Source organism: Podarcis erhardii, assembly GCF_964252035.2.
Source record: "Podarcis erhardii genome assembly, chromosome: 1".
In the NCBI taxonomy this organism is placed as follows: domain Eukaryota; kingdom Metazoa; phylum Chordata; class Lepidosauria; order Squamata; family Lacertidae; genus Podarcis; species Podarcis erhardii.
This window is the reverse complement of record NC_138497.1, coordinates 66,345,180-66,371,361: the sequence shown is the minus strand read 5'-3', so window position 1 is coordinate 66,371,361 and position 26,182 is coordinate 66,345,180. Positions and strand designations below refer to the sequence as shown.

Sequence of the window (26,182 nt, the reverse complement as noted above, 5' to 3'; positions counted from 1 at the left end):
CAACATTTTAAAGCTTTCAGAATAATTTATATCAAACCAAATTAAATCAGGCCTATAGGTTGTATCCAATGCAGCTTACACTGCAGACTTCTGTGCATAAAAACATACCTTCCTCTTCTGGCTTCTCCAGCCCCTTGTGATGGAGAAATCTTATCCAGAGGGGTAGGGGATCCTCTAGAACAGAGTTTGGGGTTATGTGGTGGGAGGAAGCACTGTTGCATGAGTAGAACTGTTTGCACAGCACTGGACGAAAACCATTGTTTCCCAATACCAATAGTGGAATGTGACAACACTTACAACCATTTTCAAGAAAGCTAAATTGACTTCCAAGTATATTTTCACCTGTCAGGATCCTGCTTTGCCTAAATAACAGTGAAATATAGATATCTGTCTACAGCATTTGGGATAAGCAAGAGCGAATCATTTGAATCTTTTACTTAAGTTATTTTAAAACCAGATCCACATATCCAATTGTAAACAAAATAATCTTTACCTGATTTTTTCTTTTTATCAGAAGCATCGTCCAAAGTTGACAATGCAGAAGTGATGCACTTCTGAAGATCCTGGTTAGCCCCTACAGAATCTTCATCAGAAGAAAACGATGGCAATGCTTCTGAAATTTTCTTCAGTTCTTCATCACCCTTTCTGTTTGAACATTCAGTGCTGCTCTCAAGTGAGGCAGAAGGTGCTGCTGCCGCCATGTGAGGTTTTGAAAGTGGATGTGGACAAGGTACTCTAACAACAGGGGTAACAGGTCTCCGCACACGACTAGGAACACGCACAGCAGGAGCTGAAAACTGTTGCCTGGGTCCACCTTTTAAGAAATCTAAAAAAGATGCAATGAATCCTGTTCTGACTTCTGGTTGTTTTTCTTCCACCTCTTTTATTTTTTGCCTCATTTTCTCTTGATGCTGGTAAGTTTCATGGCAGCTTTCAGGAGCAGGGGAATATGGCAAGGCGGCATCAGTTCCTCTTGAATTCTGACGTTTGCACTGTCCACTTCGCTTCAATTGCTTCTGGTGCATGCCATCTTCGTTAGCAGTTTTAAGCTGATTTTGTCCCCTGTCCTTTTGCTTCTGAAGTTCCTCTTGTGATAAATCTTGGCTCTTGCCTTCAGCTCTGCTGCCATTTTCATCACCTGGTTGTTGCATAGATAGTGGCTGCAGTGGAACTTTAGTTTTGCTTCCTGTCACAGTGTTGTCACTTTCCATGTTAAAAACACCATGGGGTGCGGCACTCTCATTTCGAGCCCTACCACTTAAAACAAGATCTATATCTTTTACATTTATTGTACTATCCATATGAATACCGTTTTTATCTTCACATTCATTACCAATGCCAGACTGCTGCTTAACTAAGCCAGGAACCTGTTCATGCCTCTGTTCAAGCTCTGAGGTAGCAACTCTAGTAGGAATGCTGTGATCAGGAGTCTCAAGGTGTTGTTGCTCAAGGCTCCTATTTTTTGGCTGCATTGTAGGCACTGCTGTTAGGTTTAGTGTAACCTGGCCTCCATTTAAAGAAACATTGTTTATGTTCAGTGGCTTTCCAACAACAGTTGATGAGTTGTTGAAGCTAGAAGTCACATGTCTGACATCCATTGTCTGGAACTGAGACTTAGAATTGTCCCCATTTTCAACTGACTGGATATTTTCTTCATTAGCCGTAGATTTGGCAAATTCAGACGTTGTTCCTACACAAGCTGCAGCTGTTGCTGCCAAGATATCTTCCACATTAGACAGTATATTCCTCTCATCGTTGAGAAGCATAGACTCTGGGAAACATACAGAACTAAGGGAAACAAACTGATTCTTAGATTCATGATCTGGCCGCACAAAATTCTCTTTCAATGTCAGGTGTTGCTGTAGTGGCTTTGATGGTTCAGAAATGTTCATTTTCATAACTTCAGAGTTCTGAGAATGAAGCTGCTGCTGAGAATGTCCTCCATTACTCTGAATCATATGACCATCTATGTGAAGGAATGGGTGAGTCACCTGCTGAGAACCCTGAAGGCGCTGCTGGACTTGTGAAGAACTTTTCGTGTGGCCCAAGCCAGATTGTAGTATTGACTGCTGAAGCATTTGCAAATCACAGGCAGATTCTAGAAGTACCTGTGCACCAGGCAAACACAGCTGCTGGCCATGTCTTATGGCTTGACTGTGGAGCTGTGGTGGTGTGCTCATGACTTGGCCCTGTTGCTCTGATGCTTTCGCTTCATGTACTTTATGCAGAAGAGAATGCTGCTGGCTGAGTTCTTTAGAATCCACATTTACTTGTGTTGTTGGCAATAAATTAGCTGCCTTTTTAATATCATGGCTTCCTATGTTAGTGATACGGCCAATTTGCTGGGTGAGCTGTGCCACAGAACTAACCATTCTTTCGTCTTTTTTTGATCCCTGAAAAGTAAGCCCAACAACTTGATCTTCAAGACGAGAGTTACTCCTGATTACACTTTGAGAATACCTATTATCTGCTTTGGAAACTTTATAATTTGTATCCTGAGCATTAACTTCATCATCAGTTAGCCTCTGAGTGGAGGAATCCAAAGATGTTTGCTGTTGCAATGCCTGCATATCTTGCATTGGGAACTGTTCATTCTGCTTGCACGTTTGATATAAGTTAGGGTCAGATTCCCTTTTGATGTATAACTTAGTATCTGAGGAAGACCTGTTGTTCTGCAATGCCTGTGAATGAGCTGGCATTGCAAAAGAAGTTGACTGGACAACTGGCAAAAACTTCTGAGACTGCGGAGAAGATGGCTCTTGTGCCTGAGAATGTAAAGAAATATAGTTCTGGGGAGGGCTCGAGGCTGACAAGTTCTGAACATGTGGAGAAGAATATGGAAGAGATGGCGACGTTAATGTTAAAGGTTGCCCTGTTGTATATGTTTCTGAAGGACTAACCACTGACAAAACCTGTGATTGAGATGAATAGCTACCTTGGGATCTGCTAATGGTTGACAAACCCTGAGAATGACTAGAAGAGTAATTTTGAGATTGGCTGACTGAAGAAAGATCTGTTTGCCCAGAGTAACTGCCATTTGAAATTGAACTTAATACCTGTTGATCAGAAGAATAGCTTAGTGTCTGGCTATCTGAAGTAATTGCCTGTGATTGCCCAGGAAAAGCAAGTGTTTTGTACAGTGGTGGCAGCTTCTCAACCTTGATGGCTGAGAATACCTGTGCATGACTGACTGGTGGCACATTCTGTGATTGCGTTGAAACATAGTTTTGTGATTGGCTTACTGACAAGAGGCTTGGAAGCTGTGCTGTAGAATAGATTTGTGCTTGACCTGCTATTACAGAATTCTGGCTCTGTGCAGTTTTGGAAAAGCTTTGTGTCTGCACAGTAGGGGCAATGCTTTGTGGCTTAGGAGTCTTTGTTGATCTTGGTGGCTGCTTCGTAGAGAGGTGTTTTGCTTTTGCAGTGGAAACAGATGGAAAACCAGGTGATGGAATCGCTGATGTGTATGACTGAGCAAGTTCTACTGAAACTTGAGAGGTCTTTTGCTGGGGTCTCCCATTGCTCACCTGAGTAGAATCATCGACTGGGCTACAAGATAGGGAAGACTGACGGGATGTATCCTGAAAATCATTTCCACTTGCACTTGATAAATAGTTTTGTAAGGAATGCTGTGAACCAGTCAGTTGTGCCTGAACAGACTGTGTGCTCGAAGGCCGCTGATGGTGCTTAATAACACTACATTCTCGCTGCAGGGCTCTTTCAATTGAGGCAGTGGAACCAGTAAACAGAGGTGAACTATATACTTGTGGAGGCTGCTGAGCTCCTCCAAGTGACGAAGGCAACAAACTGAACTGTGGCTGCAAGAGATGGGGTGCAGACTCTTGAGCAGAGCGATATGTTGAAGACTGTGGTGGTATGCTGGTACTTAACACAGAACCGCCCAGGCGCTCAAAGGCCAGCGCTGTGGGAACTGTGCTCTGGGATGTCTTGATCTGCAATAAAGGGTCATGAGCACTAAGAAGACCATTTGATGTCGGACTGAAAGTTGCATCTTGAAGTGTTAGAGAAGGAGTAGCAGCAAAGTTTCTACTGCTGAAAGTGTTAGGATGCTGATAGGCTGAAGTTGGTGGAAACGTCCCAGAGGCTGGCAAGGCTCCAGTAACAAAAAGCTCGGTTGACGAATGCATGCCTGTTTTAAAAAAGGGGGGGAAAGACACTTAAAAAAAGGGGAGTGACTACTCAATAGTGAAATAAGAACAGACGTAACCATTTTTCCCCATCTTGGACCTAATAAGAATTATTTAACCACTGCATTTGGAACCAGAAAAATTATATTCTAATAATATAAAAGAGGATGGTGAAATCATTTGTCTTCCTGGAATTTGTTTTGGGTAGCCTCTGCTATCCTACTTCTAAGCTTGTATATATGGTGGCAATTCAGGAACAAGTGGCTGCAAACTAAACATAATCCACATTAAGATTAACATATTACTGTGCAATAAATCTGGCAATCTGAAAGAGGTTATAGAGCCTGTTTTTGTTAAGACTGTACTCTGGATCAAGAGCACTGTGAGGGTTGTTTCTTGATCTGATGCTTTCCCTGGATATTCAAGTGGTGCAGTGGCAATAAGCACTTTTTTAAAAACCAGATCCACTGATGAGCCAATTAAAAGTCTTTTCTGGAGAAATCAGTACTGTCTTAGTTATCCACATGCTAGTACCTCCAGGCCAGACTGCTGTAAAGCTTTCTACGTGAGGCTGCCTTTAATGACAGTTCAGAAACTACAAATGGTCTAAAATAAAGAATCCAGAATGTTATATAGGACACACGAGGTTGGAGTGTATTATTCTAATCAACCATATTTGCTGACTGTTTCAAGACTCAATTTAAATTGCTTGTTTAATCTTTAAAGCTCTAAAAATATTGGAGCCATGTTAATTTAGGGTCCACTGCTCCCAGCTGAGCCTGTTTGTCACTTGAGATCTGTATCTGATGCTCTCATGGTCCCACCCTTATGTGACATTATGCTAAATTAACAGGAAGGTTCTTGAGACAGAGCCTTTCCAATAGAGGCACCGAGACTGTGACATGCTCCCTGCCCCCTTGAAATACATTGGGATTCCTCTTTTAAATTTTACTGTGCCAATTTGTTGTGTTTAAAAAATGTTCTAATCTACTGCTTTTATTATTTCTTATTGTGTTACTATTATTTATTTTATGTTGGAGAAATACAAATAAATTTATTAAAATAGCCACCAATATATTCAATTTAAAACTACACTGAAGTCAATACGAACTACTTTATTCTATTTAGGAAACCAGTTTGGAAAACTCTCCTACCGCCATAAAAAATTGGCACAATTTCAAAGAATGTTCCATTTCAAAGAATGTCACAACTGATTTAATAGCACTAATCTTGAATTCAGGACCTTTTTCAAGAGAACAATATGCTAGGACTTTTATTTTAGCGAAATGCCTTAGATGTGACCTGTGACACATATACAACAAATTCTTGTCTATTTTTAGTGTTTTTATGTGTTTTATCAACATATAGTTAAATGGCACTAGGTCTTTTGGAGTTTCTGATGTGCTTCTTATTACCATGCAAGTTCTTCAATAAATACAACATTGTATTTACACATTATTGTTCACAGGGGAGAGAGACTGCAACTATGATGGTTCCTGCTAACAAGTGTGCAAATATGTTAGCAAGCCACTGATTTTTTGCTAGGTTTTTGAATTGCAAGCTTATAGGTCGAAGACATCAAGGACTTCTGACTGCATACGGACACACCATGAGCCCTGAGAGCCCACATGCTAAACTGACCCAAGACTAATATTTTCATAGAAGTTCAATTACCAGTTTTGTCCTGCAAGGAAGTTAGACCAGTTTTGCAGGAAGAGATCCAACGTTAAGTGTTTATAACTGGATTATATACTGATTAAAGAGCAATACCTAGTTACAAATAGCAGTTAGGCACAAATGCAGTACCTTTGAAGCAAATATGGTTGTCAAAATAGATGTTTATTAAAGACTTAAAACACTTAAAATGAAAATCTTTCCCTAGAAATGCAAAACAAAATGGAAAAAAATTAAAAACAAACATTCTCTCTTAATTTCTCTATGATACTAATATTTCATATATTTATTTACTTATCTATAGAGGAACAACAGACTTAAGTTCTGAAAATTAGGAAAATGTCACCTGGCTGCCATGTTGGAGCTCTGAACTGTGGCAAGAGAGAAGTTCCTGAAGAAACAGCCTGAGCATTGCGGGATTCAATTGCAGAGAGAAAATTCATAACTGATGTATCTTTAGTGTTGTTATTGCTGCTGTGCATAGTGTTATCAAAAATCCCAGAAAGGCCTAGAACAAACAAATCATATGAGTCTGAGCACAAAAAACTACACATTACACAATATGCTGCACATTTAAGTGTGCAGCCATACATTCAGTGGACATGTAACTCAACCATAAGACTTGCTGGCTAATCTTGGGTAAATTACGACCTCTCAGTCAAACAAGGAATTAATGGGGGAAGAAAGACAGAAGAATGTATTCAGATACTGGGATAATGGAAGTAGAGATTATCTAAATAAACTTCAAATATATGTGAATTGTAGCACCATCAGTTTCAACATAAATTACATGCTCATCTTTTAACTCGCATTTTTTTAAGATTGAACAGTCCACATGAACAGCCTTTGACATCTTAATGTAATTAGCATAAGAATAGTGAGCAGATTATCTGTAGCTGTGCCTTTAAAATAGCTGTACATTTCACTCTCCTTCCAAAAAAGGTTCACACTCTTCAGAAATTTGACAGCTAGTCATGCAGGTAAGGTGGTGACAGGGAAACAGAAATTACTTAAAACATTAATTTATGAAATGTTTTTAAAAAACATTTTTATTTGATGAAGTGCATAATAGCACTACCAGGATAGTGCAAATGATAATGCACATTCCTCAAAACATTCTCCTTTATCTATCCCTTGTGAGCATCTAAGTCATCTGCTAGAAGTGTGCTAGAAATTTATAACTGATTTTATACAAAACTGAGAAACATATCCATTTAAACTGAAGATTCACAGAGAATTATTACCAGCGGGTAGGGAAGTAGTGGCGTATGCAGGAAGCTGGTGGGAAGTTGTATATGTTTGCCTGTGAAAATCTGTTTCGGATGAATGCCCTCCTCCATAGCTTAAACTGGGGAAAAAGTAAAAGTTATAACACGTAAAATTAGTGAAAACAACAACATGACAGCGATAAGTCTGACAATCACACAAAAAGGGATAAAGCAAAATAACCTCAAAAGAACAGGAACTTTAGCGGTTCAGGAGTTACTGATCTGTAGTAGTGCCAATTCTTTACACAACTTTGCATCAACAACTGATCCAAGAAAGCTGCTTTAGTTTACCAAACCAACAAAACCACTTTTAAAACATTAACATATCAAAACAGAAATTTGTTTCTTTGACTTATTTTATTTCTTCCTAGACACATATGGGCAGTATCCAGAGCTATATTTTTGGATTAAAGTTGTCTTGAGTTCCAGAGACCTCAATCACATAAAATGTTTGCAGAGCTTCTCCGAGTTCAAATAAAATTATAAAATGTGTGCAGGATAGGGCAGCGTGTGTGGTTTTGAAATTTGGGGAGGGTTTTTCTTTTTTGAATTTGCTTGCTTGATGTTCTCCTTGGGAGGGCTGTGCCCCAGAAGCCCTAGTGGACCAACTCCTACTGCTTAAGCTCCCCCCCCCCCACCAACCCTGAAGACTGGGTAGGTTGGAGAAGGGTGATGGTCTCCACATTTGTTTTGAATGCCTCTAAAGTGCAGTGCAGCTGCAAGAGGATCCTTGCTTTTTCCCTCCAATTCCAAGGCTGGGGAAGAAGTCGAGGATCCACCACACTTGCCCTCTTGACACTGATATGAACCTCTTCCACATTTCCCTTCATGATTGTCTGGCCTCCCACGTCAGAGGTGAAACAAACAAGAGGAAGTGGTGACTATGCACAGAGTAAAGGTAAAGGTAAAGGGACCCTGACCGTTAGGTCCAGTCGTGGACGACTCTGTGGTTGTGGTGCTCATCTCGCTTTACTGGCCGAGGGAACCGGTGTACAGCTTCCAGGTCATGTGGCCAGCATGACTAAGCCGCTTCTGGCGAACCAGAGCAGCACATGGAAATGCTGTTTACCTTCCTGCCGGAGCGGTACCTATTTATCTAGTTGCACTTTGACGTGCTTTCAAACTGCTAGGTTGGCAGGAGCAGGGACCAAGCAACGGGAGCTCACCCCGTTGCGGGGATTCGAACCGCCGACCTTCTGATCGGCAAGCCCTAGGCTCTGTGGTTTAGACCACAGTGCCACCCGCGTCCCTATGCACAGAGTAGGCTCCTGTTAAGAAATGCCAACATGAAAATATACCAAGACAGGTTTGTTTTGGTGGTGGTGGGGACTGCATACCCACCACCTGAAAATAATGCTACATGAAAGATGTAATGCTTAGATGTGGGCTGTATGTTGCCCAACCAAAACATAGTATTTACTGGAGAATGATCCTTAGTTCTCAACTTTTAATAGTGATAATTTTAGTGGCAATTAAAAATGTCAAATTTAAATTTGTGTTACAAAGGAGCAAAAGCAAGTTATGTTAAGAAAAATACTTAAGTTTCTTTTAAAATCTGTTACAATTTGAATGTAACCATAAATAATGTATGTTTAATGTGAAATGGTATTATTGATATATTAGTGTGGCAGAAACATGCATGTCATATAAAAGCAAAGGAGCTATTATAAACTATGCAGTATCTTTTGGTTTTGACACCAGTATTGAGCTGCTGGAATCACTCTACTTTGAAAATCTATACTGTACTAAAAGACACATATTGAACTATTATGAACATCTTAAACAAGTGCTTAGTCATTCTACTACTTTATGTACAATTTGAAAAAATACAAATTTAGTATTTTTCCACTTCCTCTAGGTGCTGCCTAACTAATGTTTAACAATAAACAAGAGAATGTTATGGGAACCTCCAATGTTAGCAGAAGGGTCAAAACCACATTATTAAAATAACATGTACTTTGCTAGAAAGAGCTAACAGAATTGCACCAGCATCTCAACTTGTGTTCTTTCTCTTTTTTTAAAAAAAATAATTTTTATTAACCAGCCAATCAAATCAAATCAAATCACATCACATAAATTCCGAATTACAAAGCCGAATTTTAAATTTTGTTGAGGGGACCCATATTTCAAGATCCGAAGGGGGATTCTGATCATCTTCTTGCTACTGCGTTAATGTCCAAATCAGTCCAAACAAAGTTCATAATTCTATACAGTCTTATTTTGCTGTTTCCACATCTCATCTTGTTCGTATATTTTCTCTTTTTTCTTTATGATCTCTTCTGATTATCTCCTTAAGCCGATAAACACCAATAATAATCCTGTGTGAATTTTTCCATTCGTCCAATTCTCAGATCAAGATGCTTTCCATATATCATCGCATTCATAGATAACATCGCTCTTTCCATCATTAATCACAGAACTGCTGCTCTTAAGTCCCTCTGAGGAGTTTCACCCACAATATAAAAACAGCTCTATTTCTCTATTTCTCCTCCCAGACTTACGTCCTCCGACAGAACTTCCCAATATGGCGACGGTATTTTTAACTGCGTCATTCCAAAGCCCTTATACATTCCATGCTCTTCTTAAAACAAGCTTTGGTTAGAAAGTTTATCTCCACACAGACGTAAATCCACTGCTTAAGTCCTTCAAACGACATTTCTGACTTGTGAGGGGGGGGGATTCTTGTTTAATCACATAGAGGAAAGAAAGGAAAGTTTTTTCCCCCTCCCCCATCCAGTCCCTTTGCCATACCGAGTCTTGGTGTATCTTCATCTGATTGATTCCTGTTCCTCCGACTCGTCTTGTTTATCAGAGATCTCTTCTGTTAGCAGTCTTTACTCCCCCTCCTTCCTTGAAATAGGTGCATTCGCTTCATCCTAATAATTTCTTTTGAAGTTCTTGCCTGGATAGCTCAGTTGGTTAGACCATGGTGCTGATAACACCAAGGTTGCAGGTTCGATCCCTGTATGGACCAGCTGCATATTCCTGCATTGCAGGGGGTTGGACTAGATGATCCTCAGGGTCCCTTCCAACTCTACAGTTCTATGATTCTATGATTCTTGCAGCTATAGGCGTGGATCAGAGGCAGTGTCCAGGAGCGCCGAAATCCACAGGAGGGCATTCTGCCTAGTGCCCCCATCCCCACAAATTTGGGGGTGGTATAGGGCACAGCAGGCAAGGGAAGCCCCACCCCACAACCCTGGGGGGGGGTTAGGGAGACTATTTACTCCCATCACAGCCTCCAAATTACCTCGTGTGGGTCGGAGAGATGTTATTGTCAGCCATCTTCTGATGCGCCCCTAGTGGCCCCTCCAACTTGTGTTCTTTCTCAAAACTATTGTACTCCACAAAACTTATACTGTATTTCCAGTAAACATTTGGAGCACCTATATGCAAACAACCAATACAAGAGAACATAAACACCTTCACCAATGGAAGGAGCAACTTCCATCTTCAATGAATGAATGTAGAGGCTTGAGCAGAGAACTTATGAGACTCTGTACTGCATTGTATACATTACATATTATTTGGCATTACGGACTCGATCTAGAGTCGTGTGAATTTTAACTGTTCTGGGAAATGAGACTGCATCTTCCTCTCAACTGTGGTCACTAAAAATCCTCAGCAAATGCTTGTGTTGCGGCACAGATCTCTGCAATGGGAAGAGGAATCTGAAAACCAGGCAGAGGCAGGTGGCAGAAGCATCACGGAAGTATATCTACATTTAAATAAGATAATATTATTTTTGAAAACTTTTTAAAAATTAGCCATCTCTTTTACATCCCCACTCTTTACATCAGCTAATAAAACTAAGAAATCCAAAGCAGACACACCCTTAAGAAAAATCTACATTGTCATGTCAGGAATCTGCTGAATTTGATAGTTCAGTTACAAAAATGATACAAGAGGCGGTGGCGGTGGCGGTGGCAGGGGGAAGCCTACAGAGGCATTAACCTGCAGAGCAAACCAAGAGTAAAAAAAGAGCAAAAGTTCTGCAGCATGAAGCCTCCAGTGGCTTCTTTTTTTTTTTTTTTTTTTTGAGAGAGAGAGAGAGAGAGAGAGAGAGAATTCTTGGGCTGCTATTAGGAAGTAAGTTTATGTAGAAGCCCCCTATATAGTGGTACCTCTGGCTGCCCGTTCACAACATGAAAAGAGCGCAACCTGCAGTGGCGCGTCTGTGCAGGTCACGATTCGGCGCTTCTGGGCATGCACATGTCATTTTGTGCATCTGCGCATGCGCGAGCGGCGAAACCTGGAAGTAACCCTTTCCGGTACTTTCAGGTCACCGCGGGACGTAACCTGAAAGAACGTAACATGAAGCGGATGTAACCAGAGGTATGACTGTACTTCCCTTTCTTACACTGATGGCAACAGAAGCCATTCACATCTAAGAAAAACAAAGGGCTTATGTCACCCATCTGGGTCCGTAGGGAGGCAAGACCCCCCCCCTCCAATTTAATTCTGGATTAGAAAGGAAAAGAACATTTCTCAGCTTCACTACTCACAATTTGTACCATCTGCCAGCACTCGCCAGACATGTGCTCGTTATTGTCAGTGAGCATCTGAGGAACAAAAATGTTCTGAAACTGACATGGATTTGAGGATACCCCCTCAAACTAAAACATTTAACGCTCTGGTTAAGAGTGACAGAAGCACTATTATCAATCTAAACCGGAGTTCAATTTTAATTTAAGTAAAGCTGCAATCCAAATCATACCAGTTCTCTCTAAGAAAACGAACTTTGGATTTTGCTTCAACTAAGGGAGGGAAAAAAAGTAACCTTTTGTTTAGCATCACTTGCTGATTGTATTGGTGCTGAAGGGAAGATACGTAACAAAGACACAGAAAGCTCAGTTGTTAGGTTGACTTGCCTTTCAGCAGCCTGAGGGGGAAAAACTCCTGTAAAAAAAGGCATTGGGGCTAACTAAGGGACTGGATAGAAAGTATTATTACAGATATTCCATTAGCCCAGTCCAACTGAAGGCATGTCATACCGTCATCCAGATTGTTTTTAGTTATGTGAAACCAGGCTAACACAGTATACAATCGTACCTTGGTGCCCAAATGCCTTGGGAGTTGAATGTTCCAACTCCCAAACAATTGAAAACTAGAATTGAGTGTTCCGGTTTTCGAACATTATGTTAGAAGCCGAATGTCCGATGAGGCTTCTGATTGGCTGCAGGAGCTTCCTGCAGCCAATCAGAAGCCATGCTTTGGAAGTCGAACATTTTGGAAGTCGAACGGACTTCCAGAATGGATTCTGTTTGACTTCCGAGGTACAACTGTATAGTACATTTGTACCATCATTTCATGAAGAATTGTATGTATCAGTGACAGTGTACCACCAGGCCACGTGCCTGATATGTCCTGACATGCTTTTTTAAAAACCCACCACGCTGCTAAACAAATTTAGCTCTGCCAAACAACATTGGCTTCGGTGGTGCTGAGTTCACAGTACTCCAGAAACAGGAAGGAGCGTTCTGGTATGTTCCAATGCTTTGCCAGAACTCTTAAAAAAAAGAGAGAGATCAAAGTGCTCCTTTCCATTATTGGCATGTTCTGATCTGCTCTCAATGGCAATGGTTTTTTCGGTGCCATCACTACTCATGGAACTGATGAAGGATAAGACTCGATCTCTCAGGCAGAAGTGGTAGCTGGATGACTTCATGTGCACACTCCTTTTCCCAGTCCCTAGTACTCCAGAAAATCAGCAGTGTGCTCAGAGGGTTTTAAAGGACCAGCCTCATGGGGAACTAAGGTGATGCTCTCTCCTACTGCCCTCAATCCTTTCCCACCCTGTATGCCTCCAGGAGCTGGCTGTGAGATTTAAAAAGCAGCACTCTTGATGAGCATCATTAACTGTGTGTGTGTGTTCTTTAAAAGGCAACTGAGAAGGCAGGCAGTATTAAATTAATGGTGAAGGGTAACTGGGAATTCATTTTCCATTCATTTTCTATTCAGTTAATTAATTTCAGTTCCTTTATGTCATAGGATTTTGAGCACCTTTGCCATGTGACCCCCGTCATGTGGTAACAAAGCAATACAGAACTAAAAAAAAAACAGCCAGCCATTCCTGCTCTACAGCAAATATGACTCCCTTGGGCATGCAAATGAATATCTGCAGCCAGTTGCTCTGTCAAAATCTCCAATAATTAACGTAACAAAAGGCAGGAACAGCTTTTCTGAAGAATTCTTTTGGTAAGGTAGGCCCACAGGATAAATTCTACTAAGAAGCTGATGACCAACCAATTGAAATGATGGTGCCTCAGACCAATCTTAAAGAACAAAAGAAAGGCTTGTCGAGGCTATACCTGGCAAAAAAACCATACATTTGATTTATTTACAGAAGACACTGATTTCCAGGAAGAGAAATGAATGGACTTATTCTTTAAAGATGGCAATGTCATCTAAACAATGATCAGAAGCAAGGAATGAGTACATTATTTTTATTTTTGCTACACGGTTGTTTCTGCTCTACCCACAGCAATGCTTTGATTCTGAGAATAGAACATATACTACTAACGGCATATATATTTCTGTGCTAAATTTGAGAATACCATTGAGGTGGTGGCAAAGCCTCACCCCAGCACCAGTGCTAGGGCAGGCTTCCTCAACCTCAGCCCTCCAGATGTGTTTGGCCTACAACTCCCATGATCCCTAGCTAGCATGACCAGTGGTCAGGGGTGATGGGAATTGTAGTCTCAAAACATCTGGAGGGTCGGGGTTGAGGAAGCCTGGGCCCAGGGCTACTGCCAGGCTTTTACCCCTCTCTCACTATCATGTCAAACTATATATGCTCCTCCTATGTTGTTTTTTTTAAAAAGTCAATGGATCCCATTCACTTCTGTAGGATGAATTAACTATTATCTGTCATACATTTTGGGGGAAAATACAGCGTATTAGGCTCAAATTACTTGCTGTTGTCCCTATGTACACCAAGATGGAATAAAATATAGGGTAACCAATAGTTCACAAACATGCTGTGAAAGATGATTTATGGTCACCTCAGAAAACCAATACAAACTCAGTTTGTATTACCTTCTTCAAATACACACACACACACATACAGTTCCAGTTACAGATAGGTAGCCGTGTTGGTCTGCCATAGTCAAAACAAAACAAATTCCTTCCAGTAGCACCTTAAAGACCAACTAAGTCAGTTCTTGGTATGAGCTTTCGTGTGCATGCAAGAAGTGTGCATGTGTATCTGAAGAAGTGTGCATGCACACGAAAGCTCATACCAAGAACTGACTTAGTTGGTCTTTAAGGTGCTACTGGAAGGAATTTGTTTTGTTTTTACACACATACAGTGGTACCTCAGGTTACATACGCTTCAGGTTACAGACTCTGCTAACACAGAAATAGTAGAATCATAGAATCATAGAGTTGGAAGAGACCACAAGGGCCATCGAGTCCAACCCCCTGCCAAGCAGGAAACACCATCAGAGCACTCCTGACATATGGTTGTCAAGCCTCTGCTTAAAGACCTCCAAAGAAGGAGACTCCACCACACTCCTTGGCAACAAATTCCACTGTCGAACAGCTCTCACTATCAGGAAGTTCTTCCTAATGTTTAGGTGGAATCTTTTTTCTTGTAGTTTGGAACCATTGCTCCGTGTCCGCTTCTCTGGAGCAGCAGAAAATAACCTTTCTCCCTCCTCTATGTGACATCCTTTTATATATTTGAACATGGCTATCATATCACCCCTTAACCTCCTCTTCTCCAGGCTAAACATGCCCAGCTCCCTTAGCCGTTCCTCATAAGGCATCGTTTCCAGGCCTTTGACCATTTTGGTTGCCCTCCTCTGGACACGTTCCAGTTTGTCAGTGTCCTTCTTGAACTGTGGTGCCCAGAACTGGACACAGTACTCCAGGTGAGGTCTGACCAGAGCAGAATACAGTGGCACTATTACTTCCCTTGATCTAGATGCTATACTCCTATTGATGCAGCCCAGAATTGCATTGGCTTTTTTAGCTGTCGCGTCACACTGTTGGCTCATGTCAAGTTTGTGGTCAACCAAGACTCCTAGATCCTTTTCACATGTACTGCTCTCAAGCCAGGTGTCACCCATCTTGTATTTGTGCCTCTCATTCTTTTTGCCCAAGTGCAATACTTTACATTTCTCCCTGTTAAAATTCATCTTGTTTGTTTTGGCCCAGTTCTCTAATCTGTCAAGGTCGTTTTGAAGTGTGATCCTGTCCTCTGGGGTGTTAGCCACCCCTCCCAGTTTGGTGTCGTCTGCAAATTTGATCAGGATGCCCTTGAGTCCATCATCCAAGTCGTTGATAAAGATGTTGAATAAGACCGGGCCCAAGACAGAACCCTGTGGCACCCCACTAGTCACTCGGGTTAAGAACTTTGCTTCAGGATATAAGGATATAAGGTTAAGGATGGACCTCCAGAACGAATTAGGTTCTTGACCAGAGGTACCACTGTACAGCTTGGCACACATAAGCAGGGCCATGGGAGATATACTATACAGTGGTACCTCGGGTTAAGTACTTAATTAGTTCCGGAGGTCCGTTCTTAACCTGAAACTGTTCTTAACCTGAAGCACCACTTTAGCTAATGGGGCCTCTCGCTGCCGCCACACAATTTCTGTTCTCATCCTGAAGCAAAGTTCTTAACCCGAGCTACTATTTCTGTGTTAGCAGAATCTGTAACCTGAAGCGTATGTAACCTGAGGTACCACTGTACAGGTGTTTCTGCAAGACAATAAACAAATTCAGCAAAAGGAAAGGAATTGCAAGTTAGAAAAGCCTATCTATAACTGGTTAACAAAGAGTAAAAAAGACAATTGGAAAAGCAGAGAAAGAATCTAGAACCAGTACAGAACTGATGCCATTTTTAATGGTACACTTACGTTAATGAACAATTTCAAGAAAAACAACAACACATGGCCAAGAGAAAAAACGTTTTTAAGCAAAATGCCAGCTAAAGGGGTCTTATTCTGCTGCATCTGAAACTGTGCATATATTCTCCACATCCACTAGGTAAGTACTAAGATATGGCATTCTGGCAGATTTTGCACTATATAATTTGGAGCAAGTTCACTTAGTTTTCAGCACTTACAATCTGCCCAAAGTACAAATTTTGGATGACCCCACTATCATTATGGGCTATTGCACACAGACAATGGGAACAATGACAGCACCAAACTTAATTCATATTAGACTGTTGCCTCTAGCCTTGCAAAAATTAAGTTGGCAAAATCCATCAGGAAATGCCATGATTTATTCTGTAACAGTCTGAAAGCTACAAAGCAAAAAGGCCAAAGGCCCTTAAATATATTTACAAAGTGTCCAGAAGACTAGCAATCTGACACGCGTTTCATGAAGTAGTCGGACGATCTTGATTTTCTCAGCTCCCTATTCCCTGCAACTGAGTCCCTATTCACCTCTGAGTTCAGGCAACCCCGTCCATGCTGAATATTTTGCATGTTACTAAGGCACAGGAAAGAAACCTCAACAAACAAAACATCAATGTAGTGTTCTGAATAGTGTGTCAAACTTGGACGAGAGGGGCCTGGGGTTGAATGGCACTTTTTTAGTTGAGTCCAGTAACCATCCCTTAGACTAGCATATCTCAAAGGATTGTTGTGAGAATAACCACTTAAGAGACCCTGAGTTCCCTGGAAGGAACATGTTAGATAAATCATTAAATAAAATCTCTGAAATAAAATCTAGCTGCCTTATTCACCAGAATCACCAATCTCTGTAGTAAAAAGACCACTGACAGGAGCAATTCTTGTTTAGAAATAAGGTAAAACCATGCATACAGTGACTTATGTAGCTTCTCCACATATGTGTTTATTATATGATGCACAGCAGGCATATATAATTTTTAATTTACAATTTTAGTTTCTCCTCTCAACTTCACATGGGATGTGAAATTGCTAGAACATACGTAAATAAGAGAACTAAGAAGACAGAATCTGTAGAAGTCATGCATTCAAAAGCATTTTGGTAAAAAATAATGAACAAACAGATGTATTAGTTTGTTCAAAAAACAAACAAAAACAAGGTTTCTGGTGACATGTAACTCTGCTCCATTGTCTTTCATATGAAGAAACAGCACTTCAAATCTCATCATCCACAAGATCCTGCATGATCAAGTCTGTTTTCTCTGTCTTTTGGATACTAGACTTCAAAATTTACCAAGCAAAGCTATAAATGATGCCCACTGTACTTTTTTTTTATCAGACATCTCTGTCTGCAAAGCATAACTTGAGTGAGTGACAGAAAAAACCCCAAACATTTACTTATCTTGCAGTCCCAACCACACTGCACAAATGGTAATTTGCATTGTACTTAGAGATCTAGCTTCTATGCTTAGTAAGTAGAGCAGAACCATTTCTGTCTGTAAATATCAATACCACTAAAAAGCCAAGGAAAAATTCCCCAGGATGTCTTAGGATGTCTCCACAGCCCTTAGGATGTCTTACTCTTTAAGGGCAAGTAACAGCACAAAGGTAACCTCAGTGTGGCACCAGACCCTGTATCTGCCACACAGAGCTTTGAGGAAATGCTTATGGTGCCTGCTGCATCCACCCGGAGGTTTGATGTTATTTTAATATCAGCATAAGTATCAAATTGTGACCACATCTTATGTTGCTGATAGGACTCTTAAGCCCAATCCTATGTACATGAATAGTACAGTGCAAATAGTAGTAGGCAGCTACTAAAATGCTCTATTATCTCAGGGCACAACAGGTAGTAATGTTTACCACATGTGATATATTTGGATACACAGGAAGTAAATATTATCTTCTGTGTAAACAAACCAGTATTTCATTGAATTGTCAGCTCTCATAATGTATACCTCTGTCATCTTGATTAAAGAAAGTCAAACTGCTTTAAACTTGAAACACATTCTCCACAGCTGATTTGCAAAAAACCAAAACCCCACCCAGATCTGATTATCTCCTAGTTACTCTTTGCAGCCAAATCACAGCTGCTTCTCATTATCATCATCACTCCCTTTCTAATATGGGACCTGCCCATGAATGCTAAGCTTTCTCAGGTGTCTTTGGTGAAGGACTTCATTAAAATATTTTTTTAAGTCTAAGAACACAATGCTGCCTGGATCACCTCTTTCTATAGGTTTGTTGACATTTTCAAAAGAACTCTTGAAAGGTCAGTGAGACAGGAATCTCCCTTGCAGAAGCAATGCTGGTTCTCTTTCAGCAAGACTTGTTCTTCTAAATATTAGTTTAAAGGTAAAGGTAAAGGACCCCTGACAGTTAAGTCCAGTTGCGAATGACTCTGGGGTTGCGGTGCTCATCTTGCTTTACTGGCTGAGGGAGCTGACATTTGTCCGCAGACAGTTTTTCCAAGTCATGAGGCCAGCATGACTAAGCTGCTTCTGGCGAAACCAGAGCAGTGCATGGAAATGCTGTTTAGCTTCCCACCGGAGCGGTACCTATTTATCTACTTGCACTTTTACATGCTTTCAAACTGCTAGGTTGGCAGGAGCAGGGACCGAGCAATGGGAGCTCACCCCGTCGCAGGGATTCGAACCGCCGACCTTCTGATCGGCAAGCCCTAGGCTCTGTGGTTCAACCCACAGCGCCACCCACGTCCCTAATAATAATAATATATTAGTTTATTCTATTTTTAAAGAATGCTTAGCTGAATTCCCAAGGTTTAAAAAGTATAATAAAACATCACCAATACCTAACAGGTGCACACACACCCCACAAAAAAAAGCTAAATTAAAAAAACACAATCATACTCAGTAGCCATGAATGTTGACTCTTACCTGGAAAAGAAAAAAACGGAAAACCAGGGACAATGCAAAAACCAGGGTAGGGGCAAATGGAACAACTTGCTATAAGAGGGCATGGCCAGCCCATAAAATGGATTGATCCTATTAGGACAGGAAAGTATCTTATAACATCTTGTTGCAGGTCACACTCCCCCCCCCCCCTTAATAAGGAGCTCAGGTAGTCAACTCAGTTTTAATATGACACAGGATTACCCCAAAATAGTGATTTGTATGTACTTACAGGACTTTCTTGCTACATGTTAGCATATGAATGTATATACAGGCACCCCCCCACACACTTTTGCACATTCTACTCACATGTGGCCATGGGAAATAAATAAATAATTCAATTCATACCCAGAAATGACAGGAGAGAGCTGGAGAGTCCTCATGGCTCTCATGGAGACCCCACCTGGAGCCCAAAGTGGATGTCAGTGAGGACAGAGGAAGCCCCAGAGACCACAGGCGCAGTGGGGCTTTGTTTTGTTTACGCTGCTCAGCCTCCCCACTTAACAGCTGGTGGGGGGTAGTGCAGCTGCTGCTGCTGCTTTTCTATGTATCCTCCAGCCGGCCCCAGAGCTTTTTTATATATTATTATTATTCTTATTATTATTATTATACCACCCCACCCATCTGACTGTGTTTCCCCAGCCACTTTGGGCAGCTTCCAGGGTGTATAAAAAAAGTTTCAATTCCAGTTGCGGGTATTTTTGATACAGTATTTTTGATCTGGATTGGAGAGAGTGTGGCAGAGGGAGCATTTAAAAGGTGTTTAGACAGTGCTCCCCTCTTACATGACTTCACTTATGGGGGGGGGGTTGGAATGTAAACCCAAAGTAAGTGGAGAGATGCTTGTATTAAAAGAATTCTGACAGTCATGTGACTAGTAATGTTAGGTGAGAATATTCTCGAGAATGAGAATAGTCTTGAGAATATTCTCTGCTAGAAAATTCTCTTGGAGAATATTCTCCGCAAACTAAATTCTAAAGTAAGAACCAGCTTTACCACCTACATTTAAAAAATCTAGTAAATAATAAGCTGCAATATTACTGAATTTATTTGTATCAAACCTTAACATGCCAATTGTATTTTTTGACTTGTCCTATAACATGTACACATTCTAACGGAAGAATAAAATATGACCTTATTGCTCCAATAATGAAATGGATAATGTTATTAGAATCGGACACGCCAAGGTGGTTTGAGGTTGGTTGGTTGAGTCATTTAAAGAACTAGAAGATCACTTTGAAAAAGTGATGCCTTTGAGCCCCCTTATAAAGCAAGAAGAGAAATAGATGAAAGAGGCAGTTAAGAAAGAAAAGAAAAGAAATTGCAGCCAATTCACTTTGCTGCAAATATCCTTGATTTAAAGTATAATGGCGTTCATTTATCATGAAATGAACAAATTCAAGGTACCGAGTACATTGATCTCAAAATATCAGCAAGTGCACCAAATGATGCACAAGATATTTTGGCAGAGCTGGCAGTATATCGTGCTAAGGAAGATTTTTTTTAGCAAGTCATATGTATTGAAGTTGGTTGAAAAAGTGGATACAGTGGTTTGGTGGAAGGGACCATGCTTTGGTTCAAAGCTTAGCAGAGTGGCTGTGGACATTTTAAATATGCCACCAACGACAGCTGCAAGCAAAAGAACGTAGCTTCAGTACTTATGGACTTACTCATTCAGCAAAAAGGAATAGACTTACTATAGACAGAGCAGGAAAGCTTACATATGTAGCTCATAAAACTCCTAGAACAGAAGAAAACACAGCTTCTAACAAGCTCATTGAATTTTACACAACCATCAACTTCGTTTTATGATCTCACAGATGATCAGTGTGGAACTGAAAGCTGTGTTACCAGTGGAGGCGAAGATGGTGACTTATCCTCTTAAGATGCTTGAGGAGTCAAAAGAATATTCTCGAGAATTTAAAATCAATACATGTAACCTACAGAACACTGAGGACATAGGGGAAATAAAATACAGAATAACTTGTCTCTCTGGAAAGGCAACCTCTGGGTCCACTTTGAACCCTACAAGCAAGAACTCCTATATTTGTTGTCACATGTTATTTATTGAGGGGTGGTAGGCAGGCAGGCAGGCAATCACACCTATGCTAAAATCCTAGATTTCTCTACTTTCTTTTACGAACTGCAGCCACTTTACTCCAGAGAATGAAAAATGGGCCTAATGGAAGCAAAAGCTAGGCAGATTGTATTAGTAAACCAGAAGAGACATAGAATGTTAGGGGCGAAGGGAGAAATGAAAAAGTGGGGAGAAATTGCTCACATCTCATGCTGCTTATAGAAGGTTATGGAATTGCATGGAACTGGACTGTACAGGATTCAGATGGAATAAAAGAATGTTATCCAGAACCACTCGCCTCCTTCATAAGACAGTAAAATGCTTAGGGTTGGAGCTACCAATCAACCCCAAAACTGAGCTCCCTTAACACCATATAGCAAGCATGGGAAGACATGAGGGGCAAGGTGACCTTCCTCCCTAGAGGTCTGAATAGTGCTACATGGTCCAGCTTGGGTGGTTCTTTGAACAGGAGCACTTCTCTTAAGAGCCGAAAATATACTACATTTTTTGTGGTGTCCCACTTGCTCCCTATAACTGCAAAGATGCTGGCCCCATGCTTACTGTTGAAGGCAAGCAAGCCAGAATATATGCAAACACACATTTCCTTCAACGTTTCCTTCCCCAAAAGGTGAAATCTTCCTCAAAAGGCGACAGATGACTGCATCTGTACATTGCCCTCATGTTATGGAATGTAAGCTACATGAATACAGCTTTGTTGGCATCTATCTGTCTCAAGAGACAATGGAGTGTGCTTCTGGGGGCGAAGTAAAACTGCTGTGCTAGCAGGACTGAAGTGACCTCCACAGGGCAAAAGCCTTGTATGTGTATGGAGGTATTGGGCTGCTCAGATGACAAGACCCCATTCTCGGCCTTGCTGATGTGGTCCGCCAAAGGAAAGCAGGGCAAATATTTCAGTTTTTTTGTAGGGTTTTACTCCTTAGCCTTTTATTCTCCTGAAAATATCCTGTAAGCATAAGTTTAGGACCGGAGTTTTCCTTCTCTAAGATGGGCTACCTTCCGAGGCTGACAGGCCCCATCTGCCACTCACATGCAGCATGTGCAGAAAACAACTTCTTGACCATTAGACCCACTATTGGTCTCATCCGCTCAATCCACATGAGCCTGTCTTCACATGTGGGAAAGCCCCTAACTCACAAAGGGTTTGAGATCCATCAGCTACCCCTCACTTGGTTTATCCGGTCAGTTGAAGCTGTTCCCTGGTGTGGCTGCTATCGCCTGCCAACAGCTTCTGGGAGCCACAGATGAGAGCTGAGTGCAGGATAGGGATCAAATGTGGACAAACCTCCCCAGAAGGAACACAACATGGCCCCCACCATAGGTACTGCCCCTCCCCTAACACCCCTGCTCAGTTACCCTTCTGCTTTGGGACCCTTGAAGCAAGAAATCTGTACATATTTCCCCCTCAATTTGCCCTTACCTATCATCAGGCAAGTGACTTAAAGCAGAGTTATTACATGGTCCTGGCTATGGGAGTGAGTGAGAGCCCCTGATGAGAAAAAGCATGCAGCACATGACAAAGCACTTGCCAACTTTTAACTCATCAGCTTTTACCATCTCCGTGATCTTTTGAGCCTGGCCATCAACAATGAAAATTCTCTGGTGGGGAAAGGCTGTACAGTGGTACCTCGGGTTAAGTACTTAATTTGTTCCAAAGGTCCATTCTTAACCTGAAACTGTTCTTAACCTGAAGCACCACTTTAGCTAATGGGGCCTCCTGCTGCTGCTGTGCCGCCGGAGCATGATTTCTGTTCTCATCCTGAAGCAAAGTTCTTAACCCGAGGTACTATTTCTGGGTTAGCGGAGTCTGTAACCTGAAGCGTATGTAACCTGAAGCGTATGTAACCCGAGGTACTACTGTAGTTTAATAGTAGAGCATCTGCTTTAGACACAGAAAGTCCCAGGTTTAATCTCCAGGTATGACTGGGAGAGAAGCCTGTGTGAAATCCAGGAGAGCCACTGCCCATCAGTGTAGACAAAACTGAGCTAGGTGGACCAATGACCTGACTAGGTGTAAGGCAGCTTCCTCTGTTCTCATTCTCCCACTCTCCTCTTAGTTTGCTGGTGAGCAGGCTTGGACTGACTTGCAAGGCAGGGAATTATCAAGCTTTGCAAGCTTATCAAAGCCTGACTGCCAGCAAATAAGATTTCCTTGTTCTCCTCATGGGCCAAAGCATCACACACCTATTTTGATTTCGCCTATGAGCATGGTTTTTAATTACAGCACTTTCTTAAAAAATCTCTTACATCTAAGTTAAAACAAGCTAAAGGATTATTGGGGGAGGCACCTGGATGACTGCTCCTTGGTCAATGTTAAAGAGCTGTCTATAAATTCGCTTACTGCACCAAAATTGGTTAAAGTCATCAAAATATGAAAGATAATATAATTTAAGATTGGTTGGTGGAGATACAAATTTCTTCCACTGTTGTTCCAGCTCAGAGATCCACTGCAACATTTTGTTGCAGGTCCCACCTGTTCCATACCAACACCCAACCGGATTTCAGGTTCAACATGCAAAATCCCTCACTTGTTTTAAGAAGCACAAGTTGCTTAAATATATACAGTTAAACCTACATTTAAAAATATATATCATAGGGAAAGCTACTTTACTCACAGCATGGTAAAAGCACCTTTGCCAGCATGTATGAAAAAGCAATACAAAAGGAAATATAAAAGGATCACATTCATTATTCCACGCTTTACTCCGTTAAACCCCTGGGGATTTTATGCTCTTGGGCAAGTTTCAGCATAAAGAGTCAGAACATCCATAAGCCTTTATCTATAGTAAAACAATAGATAACATAATAAAATCTAAATGATGCGAGGATGCTGGGAAGCCATGAGATGAACCCAAAACACACTCTGGTGGCTTAAGATGAGATCATCGAGAGTTAGCAATGCCCATCCCCAATTGCCAACTCTGCGCTTTCAACCTCCAAAGCACACGGTATTGTTCTTCACACTCCTTCCCTCTGTAAACTGCGCCGTTTAACAAATTGTGCCACACCTTTAAAGCCTCGCTCTGCCCACTAGGATTGACTGTATACACATGGGGGTGGGGGAGCCTTCCCCACTTTCCTCCAAAGACGACACACACACAAAGTTGATACAGTATGAGATGGGCTTCCCCTAGGCAACGTAAAAAGTAAACACGAACTCTTGAACTCCAACATGCCTGGTGAACACGCGCGCGCGCGCCCACACCCCCCTTGGGAGCCGGAGACGAAAAGCAGGGCAACTTTCCCCGCTTTCTTAGGAGTTTAAATGCACTTTAATGGGGGAGGGGGGTGAAGGGAAAAGGAGGACTAATTTTGGAATGCGTGGCTACCCTCTTCCCACGCCGAGGGGAAGGAAGAAAAAACGCTCCAAGTTGCAGAAAGCGTGATTTTATAGAAGAGAGAAAATGAGAAGCGTGGTTGGGGGATTGCATGGCAGCCCCGAATCCCCCTCGCGCCCCCCGCCCCAGTCCTCCCCTACACCACGGAGCCGCCTTCCTCGCCATCCACCGGCTCTCATTGCCCCTTATTTGCTCGCCCTCCCAGCCGCCTTCCCCTCGCGACACCCGCCTCCAAACCCCAACGGCGCCCTGGGCCCCCGCAGCGCCGGAGAAGGGCTGCCCGCCGCCGCTTTCGCCTTTCGGGAGGAGGGAAGCCTCCCCAAGCGCCGGCGCCTCCGCCGCTTCGAGGAGCGGCGGGCACGCCCCGCGGGCGCGGGGGGCACCGGAGGCCTCGTCCCAATCCCCGGCCTTTCCTGGCGCAGCCCCCGCAGCAGGCGAGCCGCCGGCTGCAGAGCGGACCCTCCTTACCTGGCCTTGAGGCTGCTGGCGCCCCGCTCGTAGGCCCAGGCGGAGGGCGGCGGCGAGGACGCGGCGGCGGCGGCGGCGGCGACCGAAGCCAGCGGGTCGGGGTAGCTGGGGGTCGCCGGGTAGTTCCTGTCCATCATCGGAGCGGGAAAGGAGGGGACGCCGCGGCTCCGCGCGGGGAGAAGGGAAAGGGGGCGGAGGCGGGCGGGCTGCTTGGCGGCGGCGGCGGCTGCAGCTGCAAGGACCGAGCGGGTGGGAGCGACTCCCCCCCCCTTCACTCTCGCAGGAGGAGGAGGAGGAGGAGGGCGGCAGCGGCGGCCACCCCGACGCGGCCCTCCCCTCGGTTTCCGCCGCGAGGGGCGGGAGGGCGGCTCGTAATTAGGGGAGCGGCGGCTGCAAGCAGCCCAGCCGAAGACCCATGTTGGGCTGCTGCTGCTGCGGCTGCTGCTTACCAGGATGTCCCTCCCACCCCCGCCACAGTTTACTGGGGCTCCAGAGCACGGGAAGCAGCGGCTGCTGCCGCCGCCGCCGAGGATCCGTAATCGTAGCGGCGGCGGGAGAAGGAAGGGAGGAAGGAGTGAGTTTGGCCTACAGAGCGGAACCGGGAAAGGCGGCGCGTCAGAATGCGGGCAGTAACCGAGGAGCCCTAAATACTGACAAGCTTCGGGGTAGCCGAAGCCTGGTATGGCGACTGGGAATTGCATACTTCGGATGGGCTGCAGTAAGGACCCGCGATGGCCGCCGTGCGGTGGGGAATGCTTTGCCATCTTTTTTGTGTGCAGGCGAAAATGGTTTTCCGTGATTGAGCTAGAAGTTCTGGAGCCACGCGGACACTCCTTCCTCAGATTTTTTTTTCTCCCTCGTGCACTGTTTTAGCTTGTATGCCTACCAGTTTACAAAACTATGAATGTTTAAAGCTGTCGACGTGAGAAGTGTCATACACGTGTCTCATCCAGGAATCCAAGATTAGCTGTTTCTGCTTGCAGAGTGTACATGCTGGAGAGCCTCCGGTTTGTTGTGGGTAATGTGTAAAATGTCCCCAAAGTTCATACAGTTTCCAGTGGGTGGGTGGGTGTGAACTGTTTCTCTGCTTTGGAATGTAGGTGGAGAAATCAAACGCTTGAACAGAATATTGTACATGCTTCTTTTCTGAAAACAGGACATGCACTGTTCCTCACCCCATGGCAGTAGCTATTTCACATTTCCCTTAGCGGCTTAGCTCCTTTGGTTTAACATTGCTCCCAGAATTAGAGAAGATACTTGTGTAAGTATTCTGCAACAAATATACCTGCACTTATAACCTGTATGCAAACATACAGTTAATTCAGTGGCTTCAATGTAAGTTTTAATAAATCCGCCTCGTGTTAATTAGCTAACCAATACCAGGACTGTGTTGTGAATGGTCACTGCTAATAGCA

The 26,182-nt window shown here is 42.8% G+C and overlaps 1 protein-coding gene and 1 long non-coding RNA gene across 2 annotated transcripts in view; one reads left to right on the top strand and one right to left on the bottom strand.

Moving 5' to 3' along the window:
• The window catches only part of QSER1 (glutamine and serine rich 1), a 41,640-nt gene extending 15,886 nt beyond the window's left edge, over window positions 1-25,754 (bottom strand). Inside the window, exons 1-4 of the mRNA XM_081833831.1 lie at window positions 24,768-25,754; window positions 7,067-7,170; window positions 6,169-6,330; window positions 494-4,150 (exon numbers count right to left, since the gene is read on the bottom strand). Of these exons, the coding sequence (XP_081689957.1) occupies window positions 494-4,150; window positions 6,169-6,330; window positions 7,067-7,170; window positions 24,768-25,531 (4,687 nt within the window). The 5' untranslated portion in view covers window positions 25,532-25,754. The remainder of the gene's footprint in view (window positions 1-493; window positions 4,151-6,168; window positions 6,331-7,066; window positions 7,171-24,767) is intronic.
• LOC309327623 lies at window positions 25,580-26,144 on the top strand. Its single transcript, XR_014150597.1, has 2 exons — window positions 25,580-25,709; window positions 25,753-26,144. It is a non-coding gene; the product is annotated as an uncharacterized lncRNA (long non-coding RNA).
• Window positions 26,145-26,182: the final 38 nt, after the last annotated feature.